General features: G+C 42.5%; 1 protein-coding gene across 3 annotated transcripts in view; it reads left to right on the top strand.

The window, feature by feature from the left end:
• Nucleotides 1-12,897, top strand: part of ATF1 (activating transcription factor 1) — a 262,817-nt gene that overhangs the window by 180,064 nt on the left and 69,856 nt on the right. For all 3 annotated transcript variants that reach the window (XM_069230864.1, XM_069230865.1, XM_069230863.1), the window contains 2 exons: nucleotides 11,114-11,214; nucleotides 12,134-12,258. In XM_069230864.1, the coding sequence (XP_069086965.1) occupies nucleotides 11,114-11,214; nucleotides 12,134-12,258 (226 nt within the window). The remainder of the gene's footprint in view (nucleotides 1-11,113; nucleotides 11,215-12,133; nucleotides 12,259-12,897) is intronic.

The following is a 12,897-nucleotide window of genomic DNA, read 5'->3' as shown; positions in this document are numbered from 1 at the left end:
GGATCTCTAGAGAAAACCCCAGAGAGCTGGTTTGGCAGTACCCGGGGTCCATAGTGGAGCCCCGGGGATGCATGGAATAGGCCCCCCAATACCAGATTTGGAATGGGGGGACAATTCCATGATCTTAGACATGTTACATGGCCATATTTGGAGTTACCATTGTGAAGCTAGATATAGGTATTGACCTATATGTAGTGCACACGTGTAATGACGTCTCAGCACTCACAAAGTTCGGGGAAATGGCCCTGAACTATGTGGGGGCACCTTTGCTAGTGCAAGGATGCCCTCGCATTTAGTAACTTTGCACCTAACCTTCAGCAAGTGAAGGTTAGACATATATGTGACTTATAAGTTAGTTAAGTGCAGTGAAAATGGCTCTGAAATAACATGTGCATTATTTCACTCAGGCTGCAATGGCAGTCCTGTGTAAAGGTTTGCCTGAGCTCCCTATGGGTGGCAAAAGAAATACTGCAGCCCATAGGGATCTCCTGGAACCCCAATACCCTGGGTACCTAGGCACTATATACTAGGGAATTATAAGGGCGTTCCACTGTGCCAATTGAAATTGGTAAAAGTGGTCACTAGCCTATAGTGACAAATGTAAAGGCAGAGAGAGCATAAGCACTGAGGTTCTGGTTAGCAGAGCCTCAGTGACACAGTTAGTCACTACACAGTTATGCACATTTAGGCCACAAACTATGAGCACTGGGGTCCTGGCTAGCAGGATCCCAGTGAGACAGGCAAATACAAACTTACATACATGTAACAATGGGGGTAACATGCCAGGCAAGATGGTACTTTCCTACAGTCATGGAGTCAGAAGTCGTTGTTGTCCCATTCCAAGTCCTAGGGGCTATCGGGTCAGTTGAGGAATAAGAAAAAATCCAAGCTGTTGAAGCGCTCTTCGACTTCTCCTCGTCTGTTGGCCGATGAGGGAGCGTAGATGCACTAGGCGTCGTTCTACAAAACTGAGCCTGAGACGACTCCACGCCTTCCCATATTTTCGGGAGCTGGAGCGACCCCCATCCCAACTCAAGGGGCTCCCATGGATCCAGTCCTGAATCCGGACTGGAGCCGGTCACACCACCTTGACCTTCCCATGACTCCGGTATCAACGCTTCTGGCATTGTCCCCATTGTAGTTCCCGACTCAGACACAGAGCCGGATGGATGTCGTATGACGCCTACTCTGGCAACAGCTGGAGCCTTGCTTCCGCATTCGGATTCTGAGCCCTATTCCTATGGGCTAAGCTTCGGATGAATGAGAGCGGTCACTTGACCCTTTACAATACCAGCCACATGAAGAAATAGACTGGCAACAAGTCTTGGATGAGGCCAGCGGACTGGACACTTCCCCAGATACTGACATCCTTTCTCCCCTACTGTGGCTATTGAGAAAGGGTCCTTCTTACGCTATGGTGGTGAGGAGGGCAGCTGAGGTCCTGGACCTTCAACTGCCCTCGGTGGCTGTCAAAACGAATCTCTTGGCAGAGGTGCTGCAACCGGCAGCTTTCACCTCAGAAGACCCTACTCTTCTTCAGTGATGCCCTCACTGATGTCCTACCGGGTACCTGGTTCAAACCCAGTACAGGGGCTCCTGTGAACAGAATGATTGCCTGCCACCATCACCCCGCAACCAGGGACCCATGTTTTTGAGGCAACACCCCACCTCTGAGAGCGTGGTGGTCCAAGTCTCTATCTCCCATGGCAAGTTCCCTTTCACTCGCCTGGATAGGGAATCCAAAAGATTGGACTCACTTGGGAAGAACATGTTTTCTTTGGCCCGCCTTGCATTGCAGTCCGTGAACACCACATACCTTTTGAGCCGTTATTCCCACAGGCTGTGGGATTCAGTTGGGCAAGTGCTGCCATAGGTCCCGGAGGAGGCCCAGGCTGTACTCTCTCAGGCTTTTGTCAATGGGAGATTTGCTGCTTGGACTTAACAAAACTGACTCGCCAGGTAGAGCTGTTTCTTTGACAGTGGTCCTGAGGTGCCACGTCTGGCTGAGGACATCTGGCCTTTCGGGAGATGTCAAAGCTTCTTTGATGGACATGCCCTTTGATGGCACCCGACTCTTCGAAGACAAGGCAGAGTCGGCACTCACATGCTTCAAGGATTCTCGGACTACGGCCAGGTCCTTGGGCCTCATGGCAGCCCCTCATCCCCCTCAGTCTGTCTTTTCCCCTTTTGTGGCTATGGAAGCGGTCTCCAACTGCACCCATTCCCGGTCAGCCACCGTGCTGTGAATGCTGCCCAGCCTCCGTGTGGCTGAGGGTGGGGGACCCACCAACTTTGTGGGTCAGGTGGCAAGCGGTCTGGGCAGTCCACTACCCCAACCCGCATCACCCTTTAAACCGTCGTAGTCTACCACCCTACCACCAAGGGCCTGTTGGCGGCAGGATTTGCCATCACCTGCCCCACTGTCAACCCATCCCTTCAGACAGGTGGGTTTTTGCAGATATTCTGAATGGGCTATTTACTCCCCTGTGAGACTACTCTTCCATCCATGCCACCATCCTACGATTGGATGACAGAGGATCATTTGTCCATTCTCCGCAAGGAAGTTACGTCTCTCTTGGCCAAGGGTGCCATAGAGAGGAGTCCAGTGCCAGAAATAGGCTGTAGTTGCTATTCCTGCTACTTCCTGGTTCCCAAAAAGGACAAAAGTATACACCCTTTCCTAGACCTACAAGCCCTCAATCTCTTCCTCAAGAAGGTGAAATTCTAAATGCTCATGTGTTGTATGCCCTGGAACTAGGAGACTGAATGGTAGGGTTGGACTTGCAGGCCGTTTAATTTCATATCCCCATCCTGCTGCCCATAGTCGTTACTTGCGGTGCACAGTAGGTCACCAGCCATTTCAGTTTTCTGTGATGTTCCCCTTTGGCCTTACCAGTGCCCCATAGGTGTTCACCGAGGTAATGGCAGTGATTGCAAATCATCTGCGGAGAACAGGAGTTTGTATTCCCCTATTTCGACAACTGGCTATTGAAGGCGTGTTCGCCTCTGGTTGTCGTCTGCCACCTTCAGACTATGGCTGACCTCCTGTATTCACTGGGGTTCACTATAAATGTGCCTACATCACACCTGACTCCCTCCCAAATGCTCCCTTTCATTGGAGCTGTACTAGACACAGTGCAGTGTCAGGCTTATCCTCCTGAGCAGCAAGCCCAGGATATTCAGGTTATACTACTGAATTTTCATCCTCGATCCTGGATTTCAGTGAGAATGACTGAGGCTGCTGGACCTCATGGCCTTCTGCATCCTGCTGTGACACATGCCAGATGACATATGCAGGCTTTGAATGGGGACCTGAGGTTCCAGTGGGTGTAACATTGGGGAATCTCTCAGACAGGGTCAAGATCTCAGAGTGAACTGCAAAAGACCTGCAGTGGTGGCTAACGAACCACGATTGGGTCAGAGGCAGATCCCTCTCCCTTCCCTAACCAGATCTGACAGTAGTGCATATGCTTTACTCATGGGATGGTGCGGTCATCTGGGAATGCTGGAGATCAGAGGCATTTGGCCTCTGCCAGAAGCGGAACCCCATATCAACTTGCTGGAGCTCAGTCTGATCCGGCTGTCCCTGAAAGCCTTTCTTCCCTCTATCCATGACTAGATGGCGCAGTTATTCATGGACAACACCACCTCCATGTGGTACTGCGACAAGCAGGGCAGGGTGAGGCCATGGATCCTTTGCCAAGAGGCTATGGGCCTCTGGATGTGGCTGGAGCACCAGGGAATATTCCTGCTGGTTCAACATCTGGCAGGCTCTCTGAATGCCAGAGTGGACAAACTCAGCTGAAAATGCTTAGCGAATTACAAATGGTGTCTCCATCTGAAGGTAACGCAAGGTCCCTTTTAGCAGTGGGGAGAGCCTTGGTTAGATCTGTTCACCTCCGCAGAGAACGGGTAATGTCAGCAGTTTTGCACGCTGGAGTTTCCAAGGCAGCAAGCACTCTGGGACTCTTCATCTTGAGTGGCGTTCAGGCCTCCTGTATGCCTTTCAGTCCATACCCCTCCTGCCCAGAGTTCTCAAGATCAAGAACGACGGGCCCAAGTATTCCTTGTTGTTCTGGATTGGGCACGGAGAGACTGGTACCCCCAGTCTGCTGAGCATGTCCATCGATCCTCCGATCAGACTGCCTCTTACAGACGATCTTCTGTCACAGCAGCAGGGGAAGATTGAGCAGCGGCACTTGACAGCCTTTGACCTTCCTCCTAAAGTCTGTAATGTCATCTCGGCAGCCAGGCGTCCCTCCACCAAAATGGTATACGCCTATTGTTGGGAAAATATGTGGCATGATGCACAAATAAGTCTGTTGCACCTCACCCCCCATTTCTGCCTCTCTCTCTCTGAGGCCCTATTGCTCATTCCGGGCACTCTTAAGGGATAGTTGTCTGCTATTTCTGCTTTTTTTGCAGTTGCCTGATCAGCCGTCTTTGTTTAGGTGTCCTATTAAGCATAGCTTCCTCAAACATCTTACTCATCTTTTTCCTCCATCCCCATTCATTATGCCCCAATAGGATCTGAACTTGGTTTTGAATGTTATGTTGAACGCTCCTTTTGAGCCTATCACAACTGCCCTCTCAGTCTTCTCACATTAAACAGCATTCCTTGTGGCAGCTACTTATGCCCGCAGGGTGAGCACATTGCAGGCATTGTCATCTAAGACACCCTACCTATCTATCCTGACAAAGTGGTGCTTCCCCCTAGGGCCTTTTTTCTGCCAAAGGTGGTCACACCCTTTCACGTAGGCCAATCCATCACCTTGCCTACTTTTTACACACCCCCACATCCTTCTAAGGAAGAGGAGAGACTCCACCGCCTGAAAAGAGCGTTGGACCCGAAAGGAGGGTTGGCTTTCTAACTTGATTCTACAAAAGAGTTCCAGGTGGATGACCAACTCTTTGTAGGGTATGTGGGTGCAAAGAAGGGTCTGTTAGTGGAGAAGCAGACTATCTCTAGATGGGTCGTACTCTGGATTTGCAATGCACTAGCCAAAAATCAACCAACCCCTAGTTACCCAATCCACCCAAGCTAAAGTTGTCACCACTACGTTAGCATGCGGTGTACCAGTCCTGGATATCTACCAGGCAGCAACATGGGCTTCTCTGCACATGTTTACCAAACACTACTGCCTGGACAGTCGTGTCCGTTCAGTCCTGCAGGACTTTCTAGTTTGAACTTTGTTCACAGACCCACCTCCGGTAGTGGTATTGCTTATGTATCTATTAATCGGTAGGGAATCTGTAGCTAGGAGTCTCTATCAGATTATATCTATCTGCTGGCCAACATTATGGAAAAAGTTAATGAAGTTAGGCATGCCTAAGACACTTCGTTGATTAGTAATGGCTCTCCATTCTTTCACTTGGTGTCAGATGCTGCTTACGGGGATTGTCTTCCGTATTTTGAACCAAAAATGGTTTTAAACAGGGTTGCCTGCTGGCTCAACTACTTTTTTAATTGTATTTTGTAGTCCTTCCTGACAGTCTAGCAATAAGCAAGGGGGACACCTCTAGGATAGGTGGCCGTCCCATTCCCTGCTTGATGTATGGAGATATCGCAGTCCTGGATCTAACCCCACAAGGGCTTGAATAATGGCTTCTTCACAGCAGTACGCTACCCTCCACTTTCTGAAAATGAACGTCTCAAAAAGTAAGGCATTGATCTTCAAAAATAGAAAAGCCCAGAAGATTAGCAACTATGTCTGAGCTTTAGGACCGTAGATGCTGGAGGTTGTAAATTCACATCCCTATGTGGGGAAAATTGTAACAGGTAGCATGATTGAAAAGCTACATATTGATCACTTTCTGTCAAGTCTTCCTCTCATGCCGATAGGTTGTGAGCTTTCTTTAACGCGATGAATTGGAGACACTCTTCATTTGTTATCAATTTTTGAGGCGAAAGATCCTCCGACATTATTATATGCTATTGAATCCATGAACATGTCGAAGTGGATTTCTTAGATAAATTGGAAATTTTACATAAACTTGTAATTTTAATTAATCTGTTCCAGTTTCTGCTCTTATGTTGGAATTCATCTTATTAAGTTGCTATGCGCAAGGGCTGGCTATTGTGATTCAGTGGGACTGTCGGAAGAGTAAAGAGAACTCTCTAAGGGGCTTTCTGCACTCTGATATGTTTGTCCCAGAACTAATAAATACTTTTTTCAGAGACTTGGCTCATGCACTAAAGCAATTTGATCTGCAGGAAGCTACAATGGCATCTCTCTCTCTCTCCCACATTCAACTTACAAGCTTTTTTAAGTAGGCCTCAAGTCTTATTAGGCAACGATTGGACATAACATACTGTATGTCAAAGAAAAAAGTGTGAGGTAGTAATCCCTTCCTGTCATTCCAAGGTACCTCAGTAATACCTGGAATCTAAAGAATGGTCTTCGCCATTTCTGGACATTACTCCAAATTAACTTGCTCCCACTAAATGTGCTAAGAGCAAATTGGTCAAATTCGGGAGATAAGGATTTTAATCATGTGTTATTCATTTGCCCTACACAGATTCTTCCGCGCTACCACATTCTTAGGCCAATGTTTTTAAAGAATAATATTAAGTCAGTTGTGGTGGCCCGAGAATTTCTCTATCACCCGAAAAATGAAGTTATTTGTGCAAAAGTTTAAACAATTTTTTAATGTTTTTTGTGTATAATAATGTGATATATGCCTTTCACTATATCTTAGTTTATGTGCACCACTTTTGAGTTCCAGAACACAAATAAAATATTGAATTGAATTTTTTCCAAAACCTGTTTTTGCAAAATTTACTTATGGAAACAACTTTAATAATAACATAGTTTTTTCTTTGTAGTGTAGTATTTTGACCAAACTTCTTTAGTAAATTTCAACCTTCCCTTGACATCTTTTTATTCAGTGTTGTTTTTGTTGTGTCTCCTTCTATTTATATTGTGTGCATGTATAAATGTTTGTTTTATTATGCTTTCCTGTTATTTTTATTTGTGGAGAAAGCACCCCCCCCAAAGAAAAATACTTTGAATTATATTTATGATTTTGTTTTTGTTGTGTTTGTTATTTTTTTAGGAGTGCTCCCCCCCCACACAAAAACCCCTAAGTCTCTTTTGTTGTATGTCTTAAATGGACATTTCCCTTGGCATTCTCTTCCGTCATATAATATTTACCATTCCAAAATATTCATGATAAGTTTTAAATTAATTTAAAAAATTCTTCAGTAAAAGGTAATGGATTTTACTTTTTGAAAATGTGTTGCTAACTTACGACTACATATTTTAGCAAATCCACTGCGTCAAGTTTCGTTTTTGTGCATGAAACACAATGATCAATGTGTTCTAAGATGTCATTGTAAAAGATTGTGTTGAAAAGTAATTTTTGTAAAAAGTATTTTAGAAAGCAATGTTATCATACATAGAATTGCCTTCCCATCTGTTTGCGAAAATTTTATTCTCAAAATTTCACAGAAGAAAGGTGTGTAGATGTCTCACCCCAGAGCCTGCTTCTACTACCCCTCTTACTTTTATTGATGTAGATGATCATACATCTGCTCAGTGACCTGACATTTCTATAGGTGAACCCCAAATAAAATGATCTTTCAGGGTGGCCCAACCGAGCTTACTTGATTCAATTAGTCAGTTCTTTTTGATACAGGTGAGCACTTTAACGTCTGTATTGCCTGCCACTGTTGTGACTGAAACCAAAAACATTTTACGTGGTCACCAAGTTCTGAAAGCAGATAGTGAAGTAGGGTTTAATCTGAAAAGATGCTTCTCCCTACTGTCTTCCAACATAATCCTTGAACAAAGCCGAGTGAACTTTAGTCATTAACTTGTTATTACAGTTGTGTATACGAAACTAACAGTGAACTTTATCAAAACCATTAGATTTGCTTTTGTACCATGTGTACACAGAAATTCACAGCGATTTTGGTCCTTGTGTACACATGCGTTCACAGCATAGACAGGCTCACATAGAATACATTTGAATGCACATCGAGTAATACACATATGCATATACCAAGTCATCAGACAAATGTCCTACTCATCAGAGGTGCACATGATGATATGCACCTGTGAAGCAGAGGGTGGGGTGCAGAAATGGGTCATGTGCCGCAGTGAGTGTTAGGGCGATGCTCTAATGAGGGCCACAGAGCTTATGCATATGCATTAGTGGACACAGCAGTGTGTGGTAGAAGGTGACATACAGTACAGGCCTCCTTGGGAAGTGTGGTAGGTGGACGTGGGGTGATGCCTGAGAGGGCTCAAGTCAGTTTGCATCTGGCAGGAGCAGCAGAGTGGCCCATAATTCCTGGTTACTTTACTTCTGGTGATTTGGGGTATTTTCCCCATTCTAAATCTGGTCTAAAGATACCAGAATACAAAAAAAGACGGAACCAAAAAAATGACTCATCTTCTGCATGAGAGAACTAGAGAACATTTGGAAAATTAAGGGAGATTTTCTTTGCTATGCTTTTGAGTGTTTCCTGTGGGCAAGAAGCTACTTTTGATTAAATAACTTACTTAAAATTGTTTTGTGACTTAGTGGGTTGACAGTTCCTCCCTCCCCAAAAAGCAGTGAAGGGTTATTTTAGAGTGGTAGTGTATATTTGTTTTTCTTTGGGATCTCACGTTTATTTGGTTTCACTAATTTCCTTCTTCATGTGAGAAAGTACTTTTGCTGGTTAATAAATGATGCAACAGACAGCATTTGGGACAGAGGAACCCGATGAACCTTCCATATCATTTTCAGATCTACAGACAGGCCATTAAAACCCTTGTCTGGCTCTGAACACCACGGCTTCTTTTTGTTTTGCTGATCCGTTTGTCATTCATGATGGTTACATATATATTTTGCTGCTGCAATAATAAAGCCTAAAAATCAATATACACAATTTCATGCCTTATTCTTATAACCCTAAGGGATGTGGAATGAACAAATGAGTCAATTGGCTTTTTTAAGCCAAACCAAAAACTGTCAATGGTGACATTTTTGCTGCAAAGCTGAGACTTTCTTAGCCATGTGGTGCAGTGCTAAATCCTCAAAGGCAAGAGTGGGCAGAAGTGGTCCGGGATTAGTGATGGGCAGAGTGTTTTGTTTTGTGGAGGCAGCAAGAGAATAAAGTATACTCCAGAAATTAGTGAGTTGGTGTTGAGTTGAAGATGGTACTGTTAGAGGCCACCCTATGTTAGCTGGCACTTATCTGTTATGCATATAGCATTGAAATGGCCCACTTCCACTTTGGCTTTATTGATAGCTGTTGCTGAGCTAAATTGTGGGGATCTCAGATACGTAAAAGAGTGGGAAGCATGACTTCTACTATAAGATGCCAAAATTCAAATGGTACCTGTGAGAAAATTTCCAGCATTGCCACTAGGACACAGCTGTTTTCATTGGTCTTCAGCAGGAGAAACACAAACAATTTACAGCGCAGTATTTTCTATCTGGCTTGTTTTGAAAGCCTAACCTTTGCATTGTTGTTTGGTACATTTTTGACAACTGACTACGCCTTTTTGGGGGTTATAATTAGATGCTACTTTGTCTATTTATTGCAGTAGCTTCTGTGCTCTCCAAGCGCTCTTAGGCAGGATGACTCTCTCATACTGCCTGCTGTGTTCTGTTGCATACCTTTCCTCACTCTCCATATAGGTATGCCTTCAGTGCCCAAAAAGAATTAAGCCGTGTTGCATACTTTTTGTTTTGCAAGGCCTCTTGATGATTTAGGAAGCAAGTAAAGTTCAAAATCCCGAACATCAGTCAGTGAAAATACTTACTCAATATCATTCCAGCTTATTTTTTTATGGATTATGTGGTGTTGCCTGTTTTCTTTGTTTAATTTTCATTTTTTGTGAATTATAGAGTGTATTTCCAGTGCTTTCACAAATTTTGAAAAGCAGTGGTTCTTATACATTTTGCCAGAAAACAAATTTGCTAGTGTTTCCAGTGTGCATACTCATGCAAAACACCACCAGTAGACAGTTTGCATTGTAGTGACTTCCCTGAGTCCAAATACCCTGTTCAGCAATAAACTGTTTCCCCACATATTTAAGAATTGTTCAGTTGAGCACATCCTTCTCAGCAATTACCTTGGAACGAGTTCCAATCATCACTCTAACAATTTCTTAATGCTTACAAGTCCAAGATTAAAGTTACTCTCAGAAATCAAAATAATATGAGGCTGCCAAATTTTAAGTAGTTGCCTTTGCTGAGCTGCCTTCATCCTAGCAGCACCACCCTTGATGACTTTTTTGTTATGGGGGCAAATGCAATACAACGTTTAGTCTCATTTACATCACCATGTCATTTATCAAAGTTGAATTTCCAGCAAAAATATAGTACATTCACAACACATCTTATCATTTGTACAAGCTAAACAACACCTTGGTAATTACTGTACTAAATCTAAACAGAACCTAACTGAAAAGCGGAAATCCCACTTAAACCCTTTCAACTGTGCTCAGGAAATCAAATAGTTTCTGCTTGTAATGATCCACATTGAAAAAAATCATTAAAATAACACATATATAAAGTTTTGACAGTTTCTGGGAAGTACATTTGTAAATATTACTCATAATTCATGTACTAGCCAGCTGTGCCCTTTGGTGCCAGCCATCTATGGTGTGACATCACAAAGCATTTGAACTTTAGTCTTGTAGTCATTATGATGTCTTCAGAAGCCTTTAGTGGAAACATGACCTTACAGCAAGGCTGGAAATCTCTGTTATTGGTAATTTGTTTCATCTTACTTTGCTTTCAAATGTTCATGACGTTGTTTTTTTGTTTGATTCTTGTCAAAATGTATGCAATATTATTTGGGTAAGGAGTAACTTTTATATGTTTTGTTTCTTGCAGAATAGGCCTGCCATCTAGTCCCAGTGGGATGTTATTTTTGCATGTGTTTGAAATCTAAAATTAATGTTTACCGTCAACTTCTAAAATTCTTCCAGTAATTCCAGTAGACAATAGATGGAGCTACCTAATTGCCAAAACTTGTTTTTCTAACGCTGTATCTTGATATATATATATTTTTTTACATCTATTGCACTGCCTTGTTCTTGATTTTATATCGTTTTTAAATCCTAACTCGGCATTGATGGTTTAGAAAATGAAGATTCGGTTTGCTTTTCAGGTTGCCTCTTTATCAGAGACTGAAGATTCTCAAGATTCGTCAGACAGTCTAGACTCCTCAAAGAAGGCCCGTGGAATCTTAGCTCGTCGTCCATCATACAAGTGAGATAACTTTAAGAGGACATTTCGGAAATATCAGTAGATTAAGTTAAAACTATAAAAGACTGAGGTGTGTGATTCACACCACCAGAAAACACACTTGTATAGATTTCTTTCTCCTGATATTGGACATTAATAAGGTGTGCTTGTCTGACCAACATTTGGGAACATAGAGACTCTGATTTGTATTTTGCTAATTTTACTTAGTTGATTTAAATCTTGAACAATGCAGGGGATATTGGAAAATAAGTTCAGAAGAAGGATATAACCCATTAATATTCAGTTAATTGTTGAGTAGCTTTCAGTTGTGCTCACAAATAAAGCAAAGCTTCTTACTCTAACCCTTCTGTTTAATTGCACTCCAAGACGCCGGCCTTGTTATTGTTCTAGCAGTGTGGATTGTAGATACAAGCAAATTGTGTTGTTCAATGCATTCTAAAAAAATGGAATATTGACGACTATTACATCAGGATAAAAAAAAAAAAAGTTTGCTGCCCTCCTCCAAACTCTTCCCCCTTTTGTTGCCTTTTATTTTTCTGAGTGTACTTGTGTGAAGCATATTTATTCCTTGCTGCAAGAAAGACTCTTTTAATTAAAGGTGCATGTTTATCTCTGTGGCTACTAGAAAATCTATTGTGTGCAGTCTGCTTTACAGCAACTTGACCTTTTTATTTTACCACTTTGGTATGGAAACTAATAGTAATGACAACAATGTTGTTAGTTAAAATATGACATAGGATGTGAAATAAACGATCCAGCGACACCACGCTTTATTCAACGTACAAAGTAAACTCTATACTCCCTGTAGGTAAAGACCCATAGCCTTTAATTCCTTTCTGAAGCATGTACATCTTATAGTGGCTTATGAGCTGTTCTGATGAGTTACTTTTCTTAAAAGTGAACCAGAGTTTCTTTTACATAGGAAAATCTTGAAGGATCTTTCTTCAGAAGACCGCCGTGAAGACGACGAAGAAAGTGCGGACTCTTCTGCCGTTTCTTCTATGTCTGGTCCCACATCCATTTACCAGACCAGCACAGGACAGTACAGTATGTGTTCTTATTTCCCACCTGATACCCACTTTGACATATCCTTTAGTATTTTCCTTTTTCAAACATTTGCTTTTCACACGTACAGGATTTTTTAAAAATGTATGTGAAATGGAAACCAGGACACTACTAAGCTCAGGTTGTTAACAGCTGGATGCATATGTCAGTCTTGTCCCAGTCTTCAGAAGTCGTGGTCAGCAGCATATTGATTCAAACTGAAAACATTTAATGGTACTAAGGAGTTTGGTTGGCCGTGTAGAAGATTGCATTTGTGATTACTCATTCTGCTTGTTGCCATATATTTCTCAATGGCATGTGCATTATAATACAGAGATTGCGAAACACAGAATTAGTTATGTTTTATTAGCAATCAGTTTATTAACCAGATAAACATCTTTGCTTTATGATGTATTTTCAAGACAGTATTGTTTCAGGGTTTCTAGCTGTAGTGCAGAACTTAACAATTCGGACTAGCCGTATCTTCATTTTTTAACGCAAATCACATTGTTTCTTTATTAGGAAATGCTGGAAAAACCGTTGGGGCAATACTTTCTATATTTCCAACAATTTATTCAAAATGAATTTTGGTTAAGCGTCTACGTACCTTTTATTCTTGAACACTTCCATATTTTCTCAAAT

The sequence above is a fragment of the Pleurodeles waltl genome, chromosome 4_2 (genome assembly GCF_031143425.1).
Source record: "Pleurodeles waltl isolate 20211129_DDA chromosome 4_2, aPleWal1.hap1.20221129, whole genome shotgun sequence".
In the NCBI taxonomy this organism is placed as follows: Eukaryota; Metazoa; Chordata; class Amphibia; order Caudata; family Salamandridae; genus Pleurodeles; species Pleurodeles waltl.
This window is presented reverse-complemented; position numbering and strand designations above follow the sequence as displayed.